The sequence below is a fragment of the Hippoglossus hippoglossus genome, chromosome 22 (assembly GCF_009819705.1).
Source record: "Hippoglossus hippoglossus isolate fHipHip1 chromosome 22, fHipHip1.pri, whole genome shotgun sequence".
NCBI classification, from domain to species: domain Eukaryota; kingdom Metazoa; phylum Chordata; class Actinopteri; order Pleuronectiformes; family Pleuronectidae; genus Hippoglossus; species Hippoglossus hippoglossus.
The window spans coordinates 17,042,971-17,068,966 of NC_047172.1; the positions used below are offsets into that span (position 1 = coordinate 17,042,971).

At 40.1% G+C, this 25,996-nt stretch overlaps 1 protein-coding gene and 1 long non-coding RNA gene across 5 annotated transcripts; one reads left to right on the forward strand and one right to left on the reverse strand.

Annotated features, from left to right (window-relative positions):
- Window positions 1-494: 494 nt before the first annotated feature.
- LOC117756078 lies at window positions 495-7,274 on the reverse strand. Its single transcript, XR_004612731.1, has 3 exons — window positions 6,777-7,274; window positions 2,128-2,260; window positions 495-1,118 (listed from the first exon to the last, which is right to left on the reverse strand). It is a non-coding gene; the product is annotated as an uncharacterized LOC117756078 (long non-coding RNA).
- nkx2.4a (NK2 homeobox 4a) lies at window positions 4,916-24,746 on the forward strand. 4 transcript variants are annotated; one of them, XR_004612730.1, is made up of 4 exons: window positions 8,306-9,428; window positions 9,943-10,721; window positions 17,841-17,845; window positions 24,736-24,746. XR_004612730.1 is itself a non-coding variant. In XM_034576385.1 (3 exons), the coding sequence occupies exons 2-3, from the start codon at window positions 9,059-9,061 to the stop codon at window positions 10,635-10,637; spliced, it is 1,065 nt and encodes a 354-aa protein (XP_034432276.1). In that variant the 5' UTR covers window positions 4,916-5,045; window positions 8,840-9,058; the 3' UTR covers window positions 10,638-11,340. The 4 variants fall into 4 exon arrangements, 3 of the variants coding, with proteins under 3 accessions (XP_034432276.1, XP_034432275.1, XP_034432278.1); XM_034576385.1 differs by lacking the exons at window positions 17,841-17,845; window positions 24,736-24,746 and adding an exon at window positions 4,916-5,045 and having other exon boundaries at window positions 8,840-9,428; window positions 9,943-11,340; XM_034576384.1 differs by lacking the exons at window positions 17,841-17,845; window positions 24,736-24,746 and having other exon boundaries at window positions 9,943-11,340.
- Window positions 24,747-25,996: the final 1,250 nt, after the last annotated feature.

Genomic DNA, 25,996 nt, shown 5'->3' on the forward strand with positions numbered 1-25,996 from the left:
CCTCCAATTCTTGGCTCTAGGAAAGTGGACTCGTGGGAAACGTAGTATTTGTACCAGTGCAAAATACCATACAGTAAATAATAAATCATTATTTATTCAAATTCGTCATATAGCCGATGGGGAAAAAAATGTTTAAAATAACTTGGTTCAGGATTTAACCTTGACAGTGGTTACAAATAATTTATTGTATGTTAGAATTTGTATGCTTATACACATGCAACGTCATAATTCATACTTAGTTCAGACTGTATGGTGATTTGTATATTTATTATCATATATAGACACAATACAGTATTAAACTAAAAACCTATACATGCTAATGGTGATGAAAAGTGGTGAAAACAGGATGTGGAGTAAAAAAAAATTACTGAGATTATTTATTCAGCTGTAACTCCAACAAAAACATGAGCTTTTTAAATACATTCTAACTGAATTGCATTTTTCGTCATTTCTAAAATAACTTTCAATATTATACCATCTTTAAGCTTTTTTTCCCAAATTCAGGTTTTAATTTGATATATAACACCACGAATATCAGGTGTGATAAACCCACTGGGACAAACACCCTGATGATTGAAAACAAGTATAAAGAATAAAGTGTCAGACTTAAATGTTCCTGAACATCTTGTAGATATTAAGAATGAATCAAAACGCCTTCCTCTTCTTTGCACTGAAATATGTTGTGTAACATACATGCAATAAATAAATATTCTACACATAACGTATGAAAAATTACATAAAAACACTGATACATTTAAATCACTAATTCAAGTTTATAATCTCAGCTCATCATGTTTTATTTATAGGTTTTGATGTTATTTAAGCCTCCATCATTTTTTATATAGTTAAGTCTTTTTCCTTGATTCATTGTTCTCACTCACTGCATTAACAACTACAATTCAATCTGAGACCAGTTTAAAAACATGAAGCCTCCTGCATCTCGGGACAGTGATTTTTGTCATGTGTGTCACTCTAATGTCCAAGTTCATCTCCATGTGCATTAACACACAGAGAAGTGATTCAGGAAAAGGAAACTTTATAAACAGTGGGTGTTGTTGCTCCAGTTCTTAAAGGACATGAGTGACTTTGTATTCCTCCTGTAGTTCCTCAGACGGCCACTAAAGACCAAAAATAGCAGCAGCATTTCTTATAAATCAGGTGAATAATAACAAATATCATGTGTATGGATGTTATTATAGGAGAAAGATGTAAAGTTAAATCAAAACAGGCAATAAAATGGATCAGCTTTTAAATTTCATTTAGATTTTAACTTTAACTTTTTACACATAATCGCTGCTTCAGCTGTGACAACATGGTTTCATACGTGTAGTGGAATCATCTGTCAAATAAACAACTGATTAAAATATAATAAGGTATAGTACCCTCTGAATTTGTACAGGGGGGGGAGGGTAACTACATGCTGTTAATGAACTCATATCTTCTTGTTGCTAAAGAAAGAGTTGGATAATATAAGAGAAGTCAAATGAAAGGTTGCCTGTTTGATTCTATAGGGAAAACAAATGTGACCTTGAGCACGAAAGTTAAAAACAAAATTCAATAACTTGCTTTTGTGCCTGAACTTATATAGCTTTGCAAATCTGCATAAAAAGAAGAATTTAAAATGATGGGTCTGTTGATTTTCCAAATACAAATATTTCATTTACAAATACAGTATGTTTGTCTTATGAACAAGAAGAAAAAATATTAATGACCATGAAAAGGAAAACAAAATAAAAAATATAGGCTAAAATGTGTGTGGGGTTAGGGGTGTACTGCCTATAAAAGTTGGTATAACAGTTAAAATATATATATAACTTTTTTTCTTTTATATATATATATATATATATATAATGAATATTTTAATTCCTATTCATAAGTCCTTGTTTATTTTTCTGATAGAGACAAATGTGAATTCATACTATACAAAATACAATCCATTAGAAATTAGAGAGCAAATATCACAATGGATTAATCTCACAAATCACCTTTTATTCTACTCTACTAAATAAACAAAATATTTGTTTAGAGCGCTATTTAAATCTGTCTCAAAAACACATTACTACAATTCTATAATAAACAGCACAACTGTGATGACGTGCAGCCATTTGTATAATTATGTTTACTTACTTACAACAAAAGAAAAGTCTGATAAATGTGCTCATGTTATTCCATTTGATCAAAATGTAGTGGGTGATACTTTCCTCTCAGAGGATTCTCTCCTCTCCTCCGTGGCTCAGTTGATTTGAGCAGCGTTCACTTTCTGCAAAGAAAAAGAGCAGAAATGAAAATGAATGAATCTCTTCACACGGTGCAGTAAAAAAAAAAGGCTTTGACTTCATAGTCTCAAATTGTAGCACGTGGTGCGCGCTCACATCTGTCAGGATCAATACATTCAGAAGTTGAAGTAGTTTGGTGATAGTGTTTATGTGGATTCATCTAAATAATGGTAGGCTGTCAGGTGGCCTACTGGGTAAAAGCCTCCCAAAGTGGGGGACAAACACACGTGCAGACATTGATATGCAGCCTCAGTGCACATTTCCATTGTTGAGTTGTGGAGCCATTTGAAAAAGTTTCTGTCTCCGCATGCGGCACTCTGGGTGAAACTTTTCATTAGAAGATGCATCTCTTGACTGTTCACGTGAAAACAAGCCAAAATAAATGAATTCCAGCCTAAACGGACGTCAGGAGATACTTGATGCAGATTGCAGCTATTTGCATGCATCTCAGATGCAAAACCCTATATTATTATTATTATTATTATTATCATTTCTTTTACCCCTGAAACATCCAGATAGGAAAGTGTCCGACTGTGAACTTCCCTCCAAAATAATGGAACTAAGGTTGAATTAATAAATGAAAACACACACAAAATGAAAAGCCCCCAAGAAGAGGTAGTTTGCTTTGTTTCCAGTAATCATAATAATCATATATTATACAAACCTGTCTCATTTAAAGCATCTGTATTCATACACACAGAACATACCCTCAGTGTGATGACAGTTTAGTAAAAAATCTACAAAAACAACTAGAAAGAAACTTTTAGCATTTTGGCAACAAGAAAAAAACACCAGCTCACAATTTATAATTCCCCAGACGCTGGTCACTGCTTGAACATAAATATGTTTTCTGTAATGAAGTAAAATGTAACAATAATAATAATACATTTTATTTCTAGACACACAAAGACACCTTACAATATATCATAAATAAACACATATTTAATTTATGTAAGACCAAGTGTTAAAATCAGATGAGGCGATACAAACACCTATTAATACAGCATATATAACACAAGAATAGTTTTTGTTACAAAACATGACAAAGAGAAGCTCCACATGAACATAAATCGACAAGAACATGTTACACTTCATCTTACTCCAGCAACTGGCTCCCAGGGGCCACTGTGGGCGCAGGGGCCGGCTGGAAGAGACGTTTTGCCACATGAGCAACTGGGCGCTGAGGCCAGAGCCGAGCCGCGGTTGAGTCACAACAACCAGCGTCCCTACAACAGCTTTGTTTACCTGCCCTCACTGCGGCCACAATTAATGCAGCAGAGAAGTGGACGAACCAGGTACCCTTGGATCCAAGCGCCCTGTTCCAAGTACACTATCTCTGCTTTGTTCTGCCGAGCACGGATCTGCTGCTTTAGGTTTTTTTGGAATTGTTGTGACAAAAGAGAGCAGCTATGCTAGAATGTTGCCACTCAAAACAGTGCAGAGGACGGCGGCACTCACAGAGCCCTGTGTAACATAAACTCAGGAAACCAGGCCCAGAGCGGTGGATGTTTTTATCCTCTAAATCCCTTCAAGGTGACGGGCTATAGAAATATAGAAGTGACTTACTCCTATGTGTGTATATGTACTAATTTATTCCTTATTAATTTGATGCTTAGTGATAAGATGACATAAAAGACTCATCACATAAATAGTCCACAAATCTGACCTTTGAGTTTAACTCTCCCGGGTTATAGTTAAAGGAAAATAATAGGATGGAGGGTTATATTAGAATTGTATGTCTAGGGTGAATAATCAGCTTCTAATTCAAAATCTGAGTCATGTTCAGCACTTTGAAATTTCATAATCTTAATGCCTGCTCCCTGTGACATGAGTTATTTCATTCAAGATCAGTTTGTAACATGGTTTATTGATTTGTGAAACAAAAAGAAAAGACACCAGCGTCCTCTCACTGTTGAAAAGATAAAAACGATCATAATTTAGTTCCCTCGGCTCATCAAACACTCAGCGTGAAAGTTTTTTTTTTGCTTGGAGTTGATTTGAGTTCAAAATAGTTTGGCTACTTGATGGAGGGTCACGTTTTCAACTTAATATAATATCACAAAAGTTACATAAAATATACCAAGCAGCTGGATTTCATGTGGTTTCATGGCTTGAACATTGTTTCTTTCAGGTGACATGAACAGTTTAACACTGAGCCTTTTAGTTTTAGGTTTCACACTCACACTGTTTCCAGTGGGAACAAATCAATTTGCTGCAGACATGGTCAGCTGCTTACTCCTACATCAGTTCCCAGTGTCTGCAACCTGAACTATACAATAAACCAAATGAGCCGCTGCACATTTACAGGGAAACTTTAAGAATAACCTCCACACTGTAATCCTATTACTGCATTTTTGGAATCTCCTGCTCTCCATTAGCTGTCAGATTATGGTTCAGCATCCCGGAGAAAGCCCATATTCTGTTTTTGGCGCCCTATTAGCATCATTTCGTCCATCAAGCGACATTAATTGTGAATGAATGCAAACTCCTGCAGAAGAATACGGTCTTCAAGAGGCCTGTCACATACTTTCTCCACTTGGGAGGACCTTTAACCTACTTAGCCGAGGAACCGCACCGTTTCAAGTAGTGCAGCTGAAAGATATGCACCTGCCCGCTTTTTACTCTCACATTGCTCGGCGATTTAAGAGGAGAGAAAGTATTTGATCTAAACGGCACTGCACTGACTGCAGGTGTGGGATTTCCTCCACAAAACGTTTCCAGACCGAGTCCATCCAAAGAACCGGCCACTGTACAGATGTGGGGTGAATTGTAAGCTTTGGAGGAAGAGAAATTATCCATTTGATTTCAGTGATTTCAGTGTTAATATGGAAGATTAAGAATGAGGTTTCAGCTCCACGGAAAACTAAATGGACGTGATGTATTTCGTGCGTAATAACGCACAATAAATATTCCAATAGGATGGATGAAAAGGCGTAAAGAGCCACACGTGTTGGCTTCATTTTAACTTACTAACGGTAAGAAATCGTCCATTTAGCTTTAGCTGGTTTATAAAAAATATATTTTGTATATATATAATATATACATATATATATTCTGTTGCCAGACCAACTATTTATTATTTAAGAACTGCAGAGCTTCACCTAGATTTAGCTTCTTTGCTCATTGAATATTATTGTGTTTTTCCTTATATTTAGAGATTACAATCAAGCTCCTTAATGAAGGAGTTCCTTGCGTAATCAAACGTTTTCGGGGGAATACTTAACCAAAATATGTGCTTTACACGTTTCTGCGTCTTTCTAAAGAAACATGGTCATAACCAAGGCGAATCACTTTCTATAAATTAATAGAAATATGATATTCTGATAACAAATACTCCAAAGAAATTTAGAAAAAATGCACCCAGAGGCCCGAGACAAAGGAAAAAGGACGATCATTGACCGTGCGTAATTTACGCACGCCAAAATAAAGCACGAATCAGTCATTACAGGTGTGAGATTTGTGATAGGAACACACTGTCATTCACCATTTAATCTTTAGTGTAATAGACTACATATTTTTTGGTCTTTTTCCCCCACTTGTTTAAAATCATCCCAGCTGTGAAGAGAAAATGAAAAGAACCTTTAAACCATTTTTGGTGTTTGTTTGAATTTTACCCGCATCACAGAGAAAATGAGATAAAAGTTAAGTTTGCGATTTGTGTATTGCGAGACGAAATAACCCCCCCCCCATGTTTTTGCACTTTGTAGTCGGCCGGTGTGTGGCAGGGGTTGCAGGTCAGGACCCCGGCCCTTCAGCCATCTCCTCACATCTCTCAGGGTATTGAACTATAGTAACGACGAGATGGAGAAAAGCACTCCAGTAACCAGGCGCTTTGCTCCGTCTGTTGTGTTGTGCCGAGCTGAGGGGGGTGATGATATCGGGAAAAGGTTGTCTGTGTGATATAAACTAGCAGAATGGACTGTTATTATGAGCGGGTTAATAACACCTAAATAGTCCGATGACAGCGTATGGACACTGTGTAGGAAAACTGGTTCAAATGTCATCATAGAAACGGAATCGACACAAATCTACAGCATGATTTAACAACTGCATCTTATTTGATAATGGAACCTTTGTTTGACATGTTTTTACATTTGATTTCAATGTGTATGTCGGCAATTAAGTGCTCTTTGAAAGCTTGTGAAATGTTCTCCAAGGTGAGTTATGGAGAAAGTTTGACAATAGCAGTAGCTGATCTGTAAAAAGTCAAATGGCAGAATTTTAAAAGCGTGTCAGAACAGTTACACCGCAAATTAGCGCCGTTCCTTTGCATCATTTGGGGAATAAAATGCACCTTTCTTCGCCAAGCTTCCACCAAGTTACCACTATTTCTCTGGGGCGGCACGAGAGAGCGTATACACGCAAGATTACGCATACGCTTTTTATCCAGCAAATACACCCCTAACTGCTCAGTTCGGGTTATTATCTACAGAAACATGTGGAAAATATTTCTTATTTGAATATGATTTCTCCATAAAAGTCTGAGGTTTATTAACCAACCTTGGCAGGGGCCTTCTCCACGAGCTCCTTGGCGCGTCCGTTCATCCCGCTCCAGCTGCCATGGCCACGTCAAATTCACTGCTTGTAAAAAGTTAACTTAGATACACAACTATATCTCACTGTGGACAATAGAAGCTCTCAGAAAACGCCGCATGCAGCCAGCCAGCTCCAGATTTTTATGGGATCCTAATGTGGAGGGTCTGTGGACCAGGGTCCTGCTCTCTGACTCAGTAATCCACAAGGTTGAGAGCTTTGCCTCATTTACATAATGCTGGAGGTCTGGGCCGAGGCCTACCTTTCTTTGCGCCCTGAAAAGGCACCATGCTGCCGCTGGCAAGAGAGTGGAAAGGGCGCACCGAAGAATAGGATTTCCAGGTAGGAAATATTACTTTTTCTTTCAAAGAAATTGTATTTCTTGACTAAATTTATTTATTCGTTGACAGAAATATAATTTTACATTTGGTTTACATCTGTTAGCCTCTTTTTGTTGTGGGGGATTCGTGTTTTTTTATATTTCTTTCACATAACTCCATCCAACTTTACGCACGTACCTTTGTGTTTTCCACAACACCAATAAGGTCCGAGCACTTCACATTTCAATCTGCTGCGGAGTCCAGGCATCTGAGAGAGGAAGGAGGGAGGCGAAGAGGGGGGAAATGAGAAGAAGTTCGTCTCCTGAAATATGCACACGAACAACGATTTTATTACAATCAGGCTATCGACTTCACCGGAGATTGGGCTTCTCGACGTGTTCGCCGTAATTGATGGCTGACCATGTCACAATCTTCATTTGTTCAATTAGGGTAGGCAGCTACTTGGTGCCACGACACGCTAAATTACATTAGTGGCTTCACGCATGCAGAGGAAGATGGTGGCACTGACTAGGGTGGGGGGGGGGGAGCTGCTCCTGCTGTTGTCTGCTGCAAAAGATCCTGATGATGCTGATGATCAAAAACATCCAAACAAGCATCATCACGATTTATGAGCAGCAAAACAAACCTTTTTTTTATTTTCTTGTTATGTACTATATGGATTCGATAGATCCATGCAGGACGCACGTGAGCCTATAATGGGAAAGCTGTATTAACTGGTCGTCATTACTGCAATTTGTAGCACCTCTTTTCTCCTGTGACCCCCCCTCTGTTGTGTCTCTCTTCCTCTGACTCTTCCCCTGGCGCCAGTCAGTTTGCACAGAGATTACAATGTCAGGTCAAGACTGCGAAGTGTCATTAATGCATGTTGGCCAGACTTGGAGGGGCTTTGGGACGCGCAATATTGTCTCCAAATTGCATTCAGTCTAATTACGCAAAGAAAAGTGAGCATGTGGAGTATACATTCTCAGAAACGTAAAGAAAGAAAAACAATTAAATGATTTGTTTTTTTGTATTATTATTATTCATTCAGTTATTTGATAAATAATTCTCAGATGACGCAGGACATAACTATTATATTATACTGAGCTTTAAAAGTGTATTAAAGAGACTGTGGGAGCTTATTCACCTTCCTCCCCCAGTTATAAAATACAGGATGGAGGTTTATATGAGATATTGAGCTTCTAAATCTAATCTTCTAATTAAAGAAGAAAAATATAAATACAAACCATGTGTGATATAAATGCCCTCCCCTGCTGATTATTAATGTTATATATGGTGCAATACTCACAGGTTGGATCCCTATTCCCGTTTCCTTTGCGCATTCTGAGCATATTTGGACTTGTCCCTCTCTGCTGGGGCAAAATGATGCTTAAGAAGCATAAATGAGCTGGTCACACAACTTCATCGTGCCTCTGATGATACTCGGTGGCCCTCATGTCTGTTCAAAGTGCTCTCAAAGTTTCTAGAAAGAGTGGAATTCCCTCCTGACGCAAAATATTCATATGTGGTCAGATCAGCTGATGCGCACAACATAATGGCTGATTCTCACCTGTGTACAGTTGTAAGGACGGAATCATAAATGTGTGCCGCCGTTGTGTTCATGTAATGCGACTTAATATAAAAGAGCAAAGTGCATTTTCGTGAACTATTTCCCCCTAAAATGTCAATGACTATTGTTTGCTGGTTTAGGAGTTTCGCTCCGCCCCCTGTGTTTGTCGTAAACCTGGCTCCTGGCTCCAATAAACCCGGGCTAAGAGCGCCCTGGGCTCGCCTCCTTCTCCAAGGCGATCAATAGGATCTCAGGCGCACTACAAGCACTCTCTTACGTAGACATCCACCAAGGAGAGAGCCGATACAACAACACGGTTGATCTGCTCAAACACAAAAAATCTACCTGCTCTCTGAATCATGTCGTTGAGCCCAAAGCACACTACGCCTTTTTCAGTGACAGATATTTTGAGTCCAATCGAGGAGACCTACAAGAAGTTCAGTGGCATGGACGGCGCAGGGAACCTAACCTCTCCACTGGGAGCCTACCGACAGCAGCAGGTGTCTCAGACCGGCATGCAGCAGCACTCCATGGGCCACAACGGCTCCGTGGCCGCCACGTACCACATGCCGCACACCGTCTCCCAGTTCTCCCACAGCGCCATGGGGGGATACTGCAATGGAAGCATTGGCAACATGGGAGACCTCCCGTCGTACCAGGAAAGCATGCGGAATAGTGCAGCAGCAACAGGGTGGTACAGCTCCAACCCCGATCCCAGATACTCCACAAGTAAGTTCTGTCCTCGATTTACACACACTTTCATCATTTTTCATTTTCTTCGTTTCGTTGTAAATAACGAAATCAAATGGACATTTCGGGAATGACAGAGGAAAACGCACATGACTAAATATATACGAATACGTACATTTTAAAACATTTAATCTCTTTGTTAACGATAGAAAGTTTATGCAAATATTGAAGATTGTTTTAGAATTATTTAATGTAATTTCACAGTTTATGAAACTGAAAAGGAGATCATTCTTTCAAGTCCGGCTCGACTTTTTTTTATTACCTTTGGCACAGTAAACATTTAAAAGAATTATTATTATTATTATTATGATGATGATTATTATTATTATTATTATAATTATATTTTGATATATATATCATTGTTATGTTTATTTAAAGCTGATGCTTTCCAACTTGAATAATTAAGCTATAAAAGTCATCTTTAAAGATCAGGCGAAATAATGTTCTCCTCTTCTGTTTATTCAACGCATGTATATGTATGTATATTTTTAAGTTTCTAGATTCATGGGACCTTCCACAGGTATGAACATGACCGGCATGGGGAGTCTCACAGGAATGGGTGACGCCAACAAATCCATGCCAGTTCTCCACTCTGCGCCCAGGAGGAAACGGCGCGTCCTGTTCTCGCAGGCTCAAGTGTACGAGCTGGAGAGGAGGTTTAAGCAGCAGAAATACCTGTCGGCGCCGGAGAGGGAGCACCTGGCCAGCATGATCCACCTGACACCGACTCAGGTGAAGATCTGGTTCCAGAACCACCGGTACAAGATGAAGCGCCAGGCCAAGGACAAGGCGGCGCAGCAGCAGCAGCAGCAGCAGCAACAGGACGGTAACCTGTGCCAACAGCAGGCGCAGTCTCCGCGGCGCGTCGCCGTGCCGGTTCTGGTGAAGGACGGGAAACCGTGTCAGAACGGCTCCAACACGCCGACGCCGAACCAGCAACAGGTTCAGCAGGGCCAGCAGCAGAACCAGCAGCAGCAGAACGGAGCGGGAGTGGTGCTCGCATCCTCGGCCGGCAGCCTCAGCCAGCATCAGAGCCAGCAGCAGGTGAACGCTTTGGAGCTGGAGGAGATGTCTCCCAGCCCCCCCTCACTGCACAGCCAGCTAAACATGGCCCAGATAGACACCTCTGCTGTAGATTACACCAGTAACATGGTCAGCTCAAACCTCCTCTACGGCAGAACGTGGTAGGACCTAATACACAGTACTGTCACTTTTTTATGTCAACCTGCGGACGAGCCCGTGAAAGAGCAATACACACACACATATATATATGTATATATACACAAATATATATACATACATATATATATATACATATATATATGCATACATATATATATATATTTGTATGTGTGTATTCGAGGGGCCTTCTATGGTGTTGGAGGGGACAACAAGGCGCACAGACAGAGGCGCACCAGCTGATCAGGGCACATTTTCTTGACATCTCTGAGAGGGGAGTCTATTTTTGAACATTACAGAAATGGCTGCCCTTGAAAGCAGTTATGTCATTTCTGGACCTTTTGTAATCCATGTTTTGGACCTTCCTCATGATGTTTTAAACGTGTAGTCCATGTTGTTCAAACAGAAAGGAATGCTGCTTCACTTGAGTTCGGACTGGACTGGAGGTGGGGGGCTGTGGGATCAGGTCTGAAGTACACTATAAGCCCCCACTCCTCATTTGCGGTGATAACCTGGTATTTTATCATATTAATATTGTAAACTAATGTATTCATTTAGACTTATTGAATAAAGTAGGGACTTGTATATTTGGCTAACACACAAGAATGCGTTTAACTGTATAATACTCGTTATTGCGTCCACTTTTCCTGTTTTTCTTTATTCTTTTGTAAGTTAAAAAGGAACAAATGCGTGATGGCTGCTGTATATGTTTCAAAAAACCAAGTGAACGTTAACAATAAATAACTTGAAGTGTGAGAGCTATTCCTGAAGAAGTAATTTTTTTCTAAAAGCGATCTGTTGTGGAGTGCATTTTCATTATGTTGTGATTGAGACCAAATTGAGCTGGAAAGCAAGGTCGATGAGGGAGCCAGCATTGTTCAGGTGACATTTTGGAGGGCTGCCTTTCATGGAACATGTCTGCAAGACTGAGAGCTGGAAATCCCTCTCCCAACACTCACCAGCAACTTAAACATCTACATTAATTCACGCATCCGTGTATGTCCTTTTTTATTTTATTTTTTAAAACTCTTTAAACGTACTGATCTCATTTTGTTTAATAGGCCCAGACCCTCGTTTTGCCGCAGTGTGTAATTGGTCAATTTTATTGTAAATGTGAGCTTCCATAAAATACACTCTGACAACCAATTAGTAAGATAAGAAGGACTATATTATCTAAATGACATGCCTCGCATTATTATCATTATTATTATTATTAGGCTGCATTCATGTCTCTCTAATTATAGGCTTTATTATAATAATAATTATTATTATTAACATTATTATTATTATTATTATGCACAGGCCGAGGTACTTTTGCTAAATTACATATTTATCAAATATCAAATCGAAGGTTTCGGACATCACATTAACATCAAATACAAATAATGAAAATATGTAAGCTTTACATTTCAATTTCAAATATTTCAAAACCATTTACTCAATCCCTCGCTTTTTAACAAAAGTGAACCTGTGCGTCAAGGACGCGTCATGGCAGCCGGTTACGTTTTTAAGGGCATCAATATTTATGATTAACGCACCTTTGGTACAGATGATAGTGGTCTGAATAAATTATTTTGGATTATTTGAAAATATTTTCAGATTTTTGGATTAAATCAATTTCATTTGGAATGTATTTGTTGTTGTAATCTATGATCCAATTATTATTAGCCAAACATATCACAGGCAAAATGAAAACACATGTAAAATATTGAAATAATGACTTTAAAGTGTGAAAAATGCAATATTTTCCTTTATTTACTTTTATTTTGATGATTTTTAATTGCACTAATATTCCCATTTTTTTCTGATGCAGTCAAACCCCCTGTAAATGTTACAGCATTATTTTGTCATATTGTGTTTTATTCTTTTTCATTCAGTCACACACCCACACACACACCCACACACACACACACACACACACACACACACACACACACACACACACACACACACACACACACACACACACACACACACACACACACACACAGAGAGAGAGAGAGAGAGAGAGCGAGAGAGAGAAGAAGCCTTTAGAAGATGAATGATTTGTGCAAACAAACTCTAAAGTGTTTAAGGCCATCACTTAGCGTCAGTGTCGCTTCCCCTTTTGCGTCTGTCCTCCAGAACCTTTTCCCACACCAGCAGCGGCCTGACAATAGGCTCTAACGTTTCATTTCCTGCGGTCATTTAAACATGTTTGTAAATTACTTCTCAATGCCCCTTTGCTGATGACACCCTGTGATGATGATGATGATGATGATGATGATGATGATGATGATGATGATGGCTATCAGTGTGTCTCGATGGAGACCTTGGAGGGCCTCCATTTCCCAACCCCTTCACATACCTGACAGCTGTATGTATATGTGCTATCATCCCCACACTCGAAGGAAGCACCGCAGCCAATATGCACCTGACATTTGGAGCCGAGCGTCACATCTCCATCAGAGGAGAGTTTGATAAGAGCATTAAAAAAGAAGGAATGCATTCCTCAATTTACACTTTGATGCCAAGAGATGTTTCTGATAGATTTTGTCTCTGGATTGAGGGCATGAATGAGCCGTCAACAAAGCTTTTGAAGGTGGACCACATGAAATGAAAGTGGAGGTGAAGCCATTCTTTTCTCTTTTCAATAGCCATAGTTATGGCGCACTAATAGGCTATGCTTGGTAATCACTGGCTATTGTGCCTGTTGCTTCTCTGCAGTTTATTGGGGGTACCTCTCTTTGAAAGGACATATGAGACAGGCTCGGTACTGTAATTGGTGCTGGCATCATCATTTCTGTCTGGAAAGTTTTATGGGGGCTGCAGCCGCATACTGTGTGGTGTTACCTCCATTCTGTAGTTGCAGAACGTCCACACACACGTGCACATGCATGGCACACAAACGTAAACAAACATATGCACATGCAGCACAGACTTGTGTAAACAAAGCAACTGAACAACTATGCCACTGTTACACAAAGCCGATATTTCTATCAGAGCGAGAGGTCGTGCACCGCTGCCTCAATGCCATACTGTCAGCACAGAGCGTCACACAGAGGATATTATATTTCGGTGATGTAAAGAATTTTTTTAGACCATTCTTCTCAGGTAATTGCAGGTTGCAGTGCATAATGTGAATGTGGAGGGAAGCCTTGATTCAGTCTCTGCAAATACACACACACACACACACACACACACACACACACACACACACACACACACACACACACACACACACACAAACTCCCTTCCTCCCCATACTTAATATGTCAGAAGGTCTGATCGCAGAGAAACCTTTTCAAGTCCTATTGATGTGTTCCTCAATTGACCATGGCGACCTAGCAACCTGGAGAGCGCTAATTGGCAGGGGCTCAACATTATTGGCTGCATAGTTGACACAGAAACGCAGGCCAAACATATAACCCCCAGAATAAACAGTTCGGTGTTCGGCTGGTGCAGCAGCAAGGGAAACTGTCTGTTGATGTCAGTCTTCACCAAAAGAAAAAAACAACTAAGAGCATAGTGTGGCCTAGTTTCTGAGTGGAGTATAGTGGATGAGTTAAATGTCTCCTGGTAGCAGACAGGTAAAGTTAGAAGAGAGGATTTCATCACTGCATACATGCGTTTATGCTACTATAGATAAACATCATTGATAAGCCAGTAGTAGGTAATATCCAGAGTTTATTCCCACGAGTCCCTTAACACATCTCCTCTCCAGAAACCACAAATGTTGCCTCCCGTGTAACGATGAGCAGAGATGAGGTCCGCTTTTCATTTCCCTGTGTGAATGAATGCATTGAATTGTGAAATGTCTGAGACAGTGAGATTTTAATTAGTGTATTGCCCCCGTGCTCTGCCAAGGGGACACTCTCCCCCGTCCGTACTGTGACAAACCTGAGTCTGGCAGGATTTGGTTGGCTTCCGCAGAATGAGTCAAATTCGCCCCCAGGAAGCAAAAAGTTCCCTGAATTCAGTCATTTTCAAATGGGCAAAAAAACTAAAAATAAGAAAACTACAAAATAATCATCTTCCTACAGAGTGAGGAAAAAGGTGTTTCAAGAAGGTCGTAGGACTCTGAAAGCAATTGTCACCCTAATAGATTTCCATGAAATTAAATACATGAAACCACGTTTTTAGTGTTGCTTGGGTTTGACGATAACTTGGACTCAAGTGCACACACTCACACACACACACACACACACACACACACACACACACACACACATTATATGCTATTCCAGCTATTGCAGGACTTGCTCTAATTCCATTGCCTGCTATGAATACCATTTTAGCAATATGAGGCTTTGCAGGGCCTGAAGACTATTCACAACAGTCTGTACTAGAGCGAGGGGGGGGGGGGGGGGGGGGGGGGGTTAAGAATGAAGGACCAGGTTAGGTGTGTATGTGTGTGTGTGAGTGTATTGTGGGGGGGTGGGGGGGTGGGGGGTATGCCAGCATCCCTTATTAGAAAACCATGTCACATTCTCTCTCCCCTGCGCCGGCCGGACTCGCTGCGCTGCCAGTAATCCCCCCCTTCCAAGTCCTTCCCCTGCGCATGTTATTCAATTCGCTCATAAGTAGTTAGAGAAACTGTTTTCAGTCGCCACTAATAACTACTGACCTCCAGTGACACAGGCCAACAATAGGTTTGTCAGGCCTGAAACGCACAACCAAAAGAAGCTGATTAGGAACTCAAGAGGTTTGAAGCAAGAATCAATGGCCGCTCTGTGCCCGGCCACGACGCTTCCAGCATGGCACTGATGATTCTGGGACCTCCATTAGTTATGCCTCATTAAGTCCCACAAACTCCTCTTTACGAAAATTAGTTTAGCCAATTCTAAAAAATCTATTACAGGCCCCCGCAGCCCCTACTGAGGTGTCACTGTGTTGAGACCCTCGGATGGGAGAGGTTGAAGAAGGATCCCCTTCACTGGGTCATACATTTGTGCAACGTGGAGAGGAAACTACCAGTTTTACATTTTTTACTTTAACACCACTAAATTAAACATTCTCACACATTTTCAGCTTTAAAATTTCCATTTTTTTCACTGTATGCTAGTGCCATTTGGATATTTTGTCCTTCTACTCCTGCAGAGCTGCAGTGAGCCAAAGCCTCCACAAAGGAAGCCTCACAAGTACAAACCTTACAAAAATATTTTCCACTAAACGTTATGACAGTATCAAGGCAGACACACTATCACTGCAATAGATGTAATGTCTTTATTTCTCTTAGTCCAGGAATTCCAGAGAGATGTTTTCACAAAAATCGGGCATGTGATTGTTGGCATAAAAATGAAAAGGCCTCACGGTAAAATGGGACAGAGAAGAGCTACAGCATATATACATCAGTGACCAACATTTATCATGAGATGAAGGACAAGCGTTGCTACTGCGTGTGCCATTCAAAATATATCTGTCTGTCCGTCTGTCTGTTATATCGACAGGGCTACACATGATATGATCGTCCTCCATCCCTGCAATGGGTTTCAATCTGCCCCCAAACAACAGGAAAAGGAAATCAGACGTGCATAAAAGGCATTTTATTGTCACCTCCAGATATGTAAAGGGGTGAAGTGAAAATGTTTAACACGTGGAAGTTTCTATTCACAAATTTGAAAAAGACACATTTACAGGATAAAAGAGTTCAGCTCCGTCCTTCACTACACTCTTTACTTTTGAACCAGCGAGCAGTTCTCTCCCAACTCACTGTTGCCACGGTAATGGCCAGCTGCCAGTCTGCGGATTACTGGTTAATAGGGCCAGGGCTGGAGAGCAGTTCAATGAAGGTACGCAACCGATAAGATCTTTGTGTGTCGGCCAGGAGGTAGTTGTCTACGTGCACGTGTGCGTTTGCAAGTGTGTATTAGTTTCTCCTATTTCTTTTTATTATTTCAATTCTTTTTATAGACACAAGTGAATCTGACTGTATAGTGATTGTATTGGGATATAAAGTCAGGTATTCATGCTGTAGATAAATAACCCATAAATACACTAATGAGTTAGAAATTGTAAAAAGGGAAAATGGTCTCAAGGACAATGCTGAAAACATACTTGTAATAAAAAATATGAAAACTTAGAACTACTCAATGAGGGGCGATGATCCAACAGTCAAACACACACACGTAAACACACACACACATCGACATGAATGGCAATAAGACAACAGAAACAGCCACCACTCAATAGCTTTGTCTGTCAAATTAAGCCCGGAAGGACATAATCGTTTTTTCAAATATAACATCCAGTAATCTGCCCCCCTCCAAAACACGCAGGAGTCTCAATATAACTGTCCCAGAGAGCCGCGGGGGCCAAAGAGGACCACCCACTTTCTTTTCAATTATCATCTTGCAGCAACCTGTCTCCTCTCCAGCATTCAGCAGGAGACACTGACTGCTCTCCAGAGGGAATTACAATTAGACTGCTGTTTGTCCCCCGAATAAACTTCCAGACTGTAGCCGACAATCTCGGCCCCGTAGAGCATGTGACCCCCGAGCGCAAACAGGATTACGCCCCCAAATCCCATGTTCCTTTACATGGCTCCCTTCTTCCTCTTGAGCTGCTGCTGTGGTCAGGGGGTCTCAGGGTGGAGGCAGGGAGGGGCGATGTGGGAGCTGCAGCTGAAGTCCCCTCAAATACACAAATTACTTGAGGTATGAGTGAGAGTGCAGTTTCATTCATTACTATTAACTTGTATGATAAAGTGAAATATGCAACGAAAGGGATGATTTTGTTTTGGTTTGGTTCATTTTGGAATGGGCCCGTGGGGGGGGGTTAGACTCATTTTGGTTAAGTTTAGTAAAAAGGTTCCCACTTTGGTCTAAAGCTTGGTCTTACGTCGATTAAATAATTGAGATCCAATAAGGATAATCACTAAAAAACAAAGAGGGGATAGAAGCCAAAACAAGTTGCGGAATTCCAATGATCCAAAGTTCAACCTGCAGGTTGAATCAACAAAGTCCATATTTTAGTTCAGCACAGGTCAAAATATGACAGGTGAAATGTTGCATCTATAGCCTAACTCTTCAAGTTATTACCTCAGCCATAGAGGTTATGTTTTCACCCCTGTTTGTTTGTTTGTCAGCAAAATGATGCAAACACCACTGGACGGAGGGAAGAATGGAAGATTTCTCACAGAAGAATTCACGGACCTTGGTAACAAAAATCTGGCAAATAAAGGGGATTGTTGTTTTGTGTGCAGTTTGGTGCGAAACCCAAAGAAAAATCCAGATTTAGTTCATTTAAATGAGGTTTCATCAGGGGCTTGGTGGAGGTATACACTCTACTGAGTGATATTCTAGTTTGTTGGTTGGTCTGTTTGTTTGTGAGCAAGATTACTCAAAAACAACAAAACAGGATTCTATCTCAGGACAACATTTTTTTCATTTTCACAGGGAGTAATTCATCGATCTTGATAAAAAGAAAAATCAGGCACATTCAGAGGAATGATATTCATTATAAATGACTGGAGTGAATTTAAGGGGACTGCTTCCTTGGCGTAGGTTTGTGGTCTACTGAGTTCTATAACATGACTTCTGGCTGTACCATATCTAATTATTGTGGTTACAATGAGATAAACTGTGTTTTGCACAAAAATGCTTGAATTTAAACAAAATATATATGTTTTTTAATTCATTAGTTTTGCAGTTGACTGATTTGTATGAATGAAAAAAAAAATGTTTGGGTGAATTCCAGTCATCTGCATCTACATTGCTTTCAATGTTGACTAAACTCCCTCTATTCTTCCAGCAGGCTACTATTAGTCCTTTATTTACTTGTAACTTGTATCTTCTGTGTATTATCTGTCTGTTAAAACCTCATCAGTGCAAATAACAATCACACTGAGAATTTGTTTCGGGGGACACCAATTAGAGCTCAATCCACATGGGACAAAGGCTCTGCTTTCAGATGGGAGTCATACTGGCCAGTGGATCTGGAGTGTTTATTTGCCCCGCTGTAGCCAGCTGGTCATACGAAGGCCCAGAAAGGCTACATTGACTCCACCCTGCAGGGGGTAGTGGCACAGCAAAAGGGGAAATGGGACTCTTTTTCAGCTCCCCTCTTCACAATGCAGCGTACCCAATCAAAGAGCCCCCGGATCCTTTTGTGGGGGGCGGTGAGTGGACAAGCGAAGGAGGGAGGCACGGTGAGAGAGAGAGAGCGAGAGAGGGATGCAGGGATGAAGGGGGAGTGGGTTGGGGCGGCCAACCCCCTCCTCCCAACGCTGTCCTGTCTGTGCAGCCAGCCACACTTCACAGCTAATTAGCGGTCAGATTCACTGGCCCCTAATCAGCAGGACATGTTAAAACTGCCCTAATCAGGCCTAATCCTGGCTTTGTGTCACACACACAAACAGACACACACACACACCCTTCCCCTGTCTACTTACTCTGTCTGCTGTATTGATTAAGGCATCATTTGGGGATTTGGTGGTCAATACGCTGCAATCTGTGGTGGGCTGTAGGTGTGCGCTGGACAACACTGTATATTGTCAGTGAATGAAACTTTAAGATAAAGCCTCTATAGGAGGCATGGGTGGCCCTTTTTTTTTAGATAGTTTGAGACCAGTGAGATAGTCAAGTGTCAAACTAACTAGAGACGGGACCACTGAGGAAAACAGTGGGAAATTGCAAACTATTATCCCATGAAGGCTGGAAGCTACATATGCATGAATCCTCGAGAACAGGTGCGATGTCAGCAAATATTTCCCTTTAGAGTCAGATGACATGTAAGCAGACCTTACATGGTTTTATCACTGACCGATGAAATGCATCCTGATTTGCTGAAATTCATGCAAAAAAGCAGATATGAACAATATTGACATGTTGACAAATATTCTTATTTCCAGTCAAAAACTGTTTTCATGGCAAAGGCAATGATTTACAATAAAAGCCGAAGCTTCAAGCTTTCGAATGGTTCATTCCATGTTCCTGTCTGTTGAAAAATAAAGTATTAGAGCAGAAAATCCTCAGGTTTACAAACAATGCTTAGTGCTTTTTCAAAGGGAGCCTCGGGTCTTAATGGGTTGATACCATAACTGGAAACTAAAAATCTAACAATCAATCCACGTATTCAGAATTGTTGCTGAATTTGGATGACTGCTACTTGATAAGATAATTTGAGTTACAATGTTCCGCGCTGCTGTTTTACATTGATAAACTACTGGTGCAGTGCCTGTATTTAACCAGCCTGTTTGGAACGGGCTGTTCTCTTGTTCTGTGTTAATGCTCCGGAGCTACTTCAGAATGATTCCTTTTCATATGCGAGTCCTCCACGAACAGTTCAACAATATACTGTCACTTTTTCACTGCTTGTGTGCTGGACGTTGTGTGCAGACTCTTTGGTGCAGGGTGAAGTTAAAAAACGTAGTTTTCATCCGACCTGGTTTATCTGCAGTTAAGAAGACATGTTCCACTCAGGCCCCACTGACTATTATGCACACATACTGCATGTCCAAATTGCACCAACTCAGCACTGTAGTTTCTCAGGCAATTACAAGAGACATGCCAAGAATGAAGTTAATAAGCTAAACAGTTTGCGTGATATAAATTCCAAATACAGACAGATAGACAGACATTTGTGGAATAAGTAGGTAGATGTATTATAAAGTAGGCCTACATAAATTCTGGGTGGTTATTATTACCTGTTTGTTTCCGATTCAGATTCAACTTTATTGATCCCAAGGAGGGCATTTCAATTGCAGCTTACCTCCGTTCACAATCACACAAACCACATCCAATATGATACGAGGGCGGTGAAGGACATCAAGATAAAGATTTAGGAGGTGAAAATAAATAGCAATAAAATAGATAATAATTAGAACATAAGTGTTTTCATGTAAAAGGCACAGTCATAAAAGATGTCATTAAAAATGGCTACTGTCTGAGTTTAGTAGTACATGATAACAACGGCCTGAAGGCATCACCGTGAACTCATGAGACAAAACATGATGAGGTTGGCTGATAATATTCTTTGCTTTCTTTTTTACCTGAGTCTCCCAGAGGGAACATGAGTCTCTTTGCTTGACTCCAATGATCTTGGAGCAGACCTTGACAGTGCTACACAGGCTGTTCTTGTCTTTAATGGATAATCCATTGAACCAACGGATAAAAGAAAAAGTTAAAAGACCTTCAATAAATGAACAATAAAAGTTACTTAAAATTAGTTTTTCTGACATTGAAAGAGTTCAGCTTCCTCCAAATGGATTCTCTGTTGTCCACGTTCGACAATAGACTCAGTGTTAATATCAAACTTGAGTTAACAGTCGAAAAAACTGTACCAAGCAATTTATACGACTCCACAATCTGGACGTTTTCTCCCCTTGTATGACACTAGCTTTATGTTCAGTATGACTTGACCGCAGTCAATAATCATTTCCCTGAAGTAGAGGAGAAAGTTTTAAATCAGCATGAGAAGCTGGTCAGGGAGATTAAAATAAGAGGCAAGTCCCTCAATCGGGATGTGAGGCTGCATCTTGTTAAAAGCTGAAGAAAAGTTAGCAAATAAAAGTCTGGCATGAGATCTGTTTTTTTTTCTAGGTGCTTGTACACAGTGTCCGGTATAAAAAGTTTTGCATCCCGATTGAGAGACAAATTGCAAAGGATCAAGTTTTCCGTCCATAAAAAACACAATAACGTCTAAAAGGTCTGAACTCATTTAGTTCTTTGGAATTTTTTGATTTGGGAATATGTATGATGGTTGACGTCTTCCAGATCGTCGGTATCTGCACAGTAGTGCAAGGTTCGCCCACAGATGGACTCACGACCGGCAGCTTTCCATATCTTAGCCCTCTCAAATAAAGCTGTGACACATTCCTGAGATACCACAATTTCATTCAGAGGCCCAAGGGACTTTTGACATAGAAGGACGTTTTCAGAGAAATCCGATCTTTCAAAGCCGGAAAAGAAAGAGTTAAAAGTGTTAGGATTATCCATTTCGTTTACACTAATGTATTTTTTTGTCTCATTAGCATAATGGATAATGGAGGCCATATTCTTAATTCCTTGTCTAAGTTCTCCACTGCTATATTGCACTTCAATTCTTTCCTTATACTTTCGTTTGGCCTTCCTTATTTCCTTCCGTACTTCTCTAGAAACAGCTTTTTTCTCTGGGGGATTACCAGTACAATAGGTCTGGTTCTGTTTGTTGATAACCGATTTAAATGGATAGTTCACCCAAAAATGAAAATTCACTCATTCTCTACTCACCACTGCCGATGGAGGGTCAACAGGGTTGCAGCCAAATCCAAAACAATTAAAGTAAATGGTGACCGATTCTTAAACGTAAAAGAACAACAGAAAAAAACGCCTCTATACTGCTCCTGTGGTGTCATCTAAGTGTCCGTAAGACCCGACATTCAAATTCGACTGGAAATGTCGTCATTTACACCATTGTATCACCATTTTATCCCTAAAAGTCCTCTGATATCCTCCTCCTAGTTACTGCTGCAGTTCTTGCAGGAACTCATGAGTATCGTGATAAGTACAGTTACTGCAGCAGTTCACTTCACTTCACCCACCCCTCCATCGTCATTAGTAGATAATGAGAGAATTTTCATTTTTGGGTGAACTATCCTTTCAAGCTCGTTTGTTATCCAAGGTTTGTTATTTGAATAAATTACACCTTTTTTCGTTGAGATGATGGAGTCCACACAGAATGTGATGTATCATGATACAGTGTCACAAAGATCATTAATAAGGTCACCACATGCATCATACAAGTATTGCTAGTCTGTAAAGTCAAAGCAGGCCTGAAGAGAAGAGGGGCTGTCTTCAGACCAGCTGTTTTCTCTACAGGGGGAGTCTCCTGTAGAGACAGGGGCATGAGATGTTGGGGTATGATGCTCCAAGGGAAGGCAATGGCAACAATGGTTACGCACCACTCACTGCCTTGACTCCAGGATCTCCACTATCTTAGGATGTTATTTGTGTTGAGTGAAAACAGACTTTGCTTCTACAATGTTCATACAATAATGAATTTATACATTTACACGATGTCATGTCACATGTGTGTATTCTGTAATGTGAAAGAATTAAAAGCTGTTTCTCTTCAGGAAATGTTTTTAAATGAATGACACTCACTTGATGCCGATTTTAACAGTGCATATCACAACCTTAACAATGTTTTCAATAAATGAGAACTTTATTATGAAAATTTGAATTTTTCTTTCTTTTTCTTTATGAACCTCACCTCTTAAACTTTGTAAAGTTCCTTTTTTAACGTCTGCTGTGGTTCAACGTAAAATGACCTGCTTATCTCATGTTTACAGGGTTCCGTGTAGACTGAGCTCTGATGTCAAAAACATGAACTAGCAATTTTGTAGAACAAGAAGTATAGTAATTTATCACTTACTTTAGCCTTTTAGCCATTAACCGGTCTATAATGTTAATTAGGATCCAATGCAGACACTCAAAGATGGGCGTGAATAATAAGACGTATTTCCATATGCAGATTTTTCTGTGACCACTCATGAGTAATGAGCCACAATGCTAGCGCTAATAGGAAATATATATACTGCTCTATCTGTTTCCACCCTGTTATACAATATAAGTACAATAAGTGAAATACACCAAAACCTCTGTTAGAAAACCACATTTTTCCTCATCATGCAGTTTGTGTTTTTTTCCTCATCTTGGTGTCAGCATCACTCACACCACAGGCGTACACCTGCCTCCGCACTGCCTGTCTTGTTTGTGCTTGATTCGGTTGATTTAGAGATTGCTTATAAACTTTAGTGGGAGAAAATTAGGTTGTCAGCACTGACAGTATATGGATGAATTTTAATCCATCCGCTGAGCTGGGGAGAATGGATTTGGTAATTACCATACTTTCCGGCGATATAAGGCCATAAATTAAACTCTCCAGCAACTTCTCAAGTGACAACTCATCTAATCAGGGGGACAATCATGGAGAGGCCTTGCTGTTTACTGATTGCTCTAATCAAAAATGGCTTCTTCAAACACAGCTAATTGGTCAGCTTACTCACCGAACGGGGAGGCAAATGTAGAGGGGGCCCACTGTCGTGATTTGAAGGACCCAAATATCTCCCATTTGCATTGAGTGCCACCAGAACACACTTGACTCCCACAAGTTATCAGCAAACCAGACAATTATTCATCAGGCACGAATTGGCACATCAAAGTCAAATCAGAGAATTACCGTCAGGAAGACCCCAAAGCAAGGGCTGAGAGCGGAAAGGTGGCTTTTTGATTGACCGCGTTGCCCTTCGCTCAATCTGACGGACCCACACTGTCAGGCTCAGTGCCAAGCGTCACACCGTTCACATCTAACCTCTGAAGGAAAACAGAGGGATGGAAGGAAATGGAAGATGAAGTTACATTGACTATAAGACATCCTTTCTTCCACTTGTTGACACCGAATAAACTGAATGTTATCAATTTTAAATCTGCTTCCTTTGTGAACTACTGTTTTTTTTTTTTTTGCTTCAGAGAGACACTGTCAAAGCTTTTGTTGTGTAGGTAAGTACAATAACACCTAGTTAATCATTAAAGGTTAGAATACCTACTTCACAGCACAAATGAGAGAAATAATATTTTGTGTCACGTTGAAACTCAAATAAAAAAACTAATTGTTGTGAATGACCAGAGTGAAATATGGATTGAAACTAAGAACTAAGAATTAATCAGATTTATGGGAAATGAAACATTTGGTGATCCCGTGCTGACCTCTGTTTCATGAGAATTCAACCTCTATTAGTTGCTTCCCCTGTCATTGTTAATAATGGGAAGTTTGAGAGTAAAATAATCGAAATCCATGCAGCAGAACCACAACATCATTTATTCCTCTCACTCATTCGTCTTCAGCCCTGACCGATGCTTATCAGACTTCACACAGCTCCGTCTGCAGCCTCAAATGGCTTCATGCTACTTTTCTCCCTGCACTACTTATTTAAAGACAATAAAAAATGTCATTTTCATTAATAATGAAACAATAAACTGTGATGCACTTTAGAATCTGGTTGTGTAAGAGTTTGTATTATTGCTCACTGTGGGTTAAAGCAGCACAGGAGCATAAAAGACAAGGCAGCAGCAGCAGCAGCGAAGGTGTGAAGCCACAGAACGTCATTGTGCAAATCATAAACACGGTAATGTAACAGTTAAGTGAGTATGTATGTATGTATGTATGTATATATCGTGTGTTATTCAGTAGAGGTGAGTTGCCTGGGAGACAGAGGAGGAGGAGGAGTGGGGGCAGAGTGAGGAAGGCCACAGCTCTGGGGAAATAATCAACTAACACAGTTTAGATTTTGGGTTTAGGTTTATAAGAATTTAATATCTAAGCAGATTTAGTCACTGTTGTATTGTATTGATAATGTGCGAAGATGTTGTGGTCAGTCATATCAACATGTTTTCGGGTTGATCTTTCTGTGGGGCTCTATCTATCAATACCTTACATACCTGCATGACATACCGATAAGAATAAAACATATATATTACTGACTGTATCATCGTGGGTCGAGCCTATACTCAATTTTCCTTTTACCATATTTGACTTTTGAATTCATTACTAAAAAGAATCATAAAAATGATACAATTGTTCTGCTTTCAGTCGGGTTTTAAAAGGGAAACGTGTTTGGAACTGTTTTTAAGAAGTTATTAAATATCTTCCTTACTGTCAAGGCAGCTTGTTCCCGACACTGGCGTCCAGATGAGGTAAAGAATGTTACTGATGTTGATGTATAATGTTTGAAGGACAAAAATTGTTTCAGACGTCCACATTTTGAAATGTGTTACATCTCCTTACATCTGATACAGCTGGTAGAAAGTCAAGGTTACTGCTGAGCATTATTACTGGTATGTAACACCTGAGACCAACTGCCCGTATAATTATTAATGATATATATATATAATTGGTATGAGTCTGAATGATTCTAACATCGAGGCAATAACAGCAACCAAGAGAAAAAACAGTCACATAGCCCTCATACATCCTGAAAGCACTCATTACGATTGGTATCACTTATTACCTCCTACAAGGAGGTTATGTTTGTTATTGTCCGAATGTTGTCTTGTTTGTTTGTTGGTTTTTCAGCAGGATTACGCAAAAACTACAGCATTGACACTCGAAGGATGGAACATGCGCCAAGAAAGACCCCATTGAATTTCAGCGTGGATATGGACAAAGGAGCAGATCCAGGAATTGTTTTTTGCTTTCTTTTAACATTGTGAGATAAGACGCTTTTTTGACATTTTCACAGATTTACCGGGGAATCATGCATCTATGTTGAAAAAAATCGTGCATATTTAGAGAACTGATATCTATGATGTGTTTGCAATGTGGTGCAGTTTGAATTTTAGGCCGTGGCGTTGGTATGCGCTCAACTGAGTGCAGTTCTAGTTATACTACCTTAAATTGAAAACAATTGC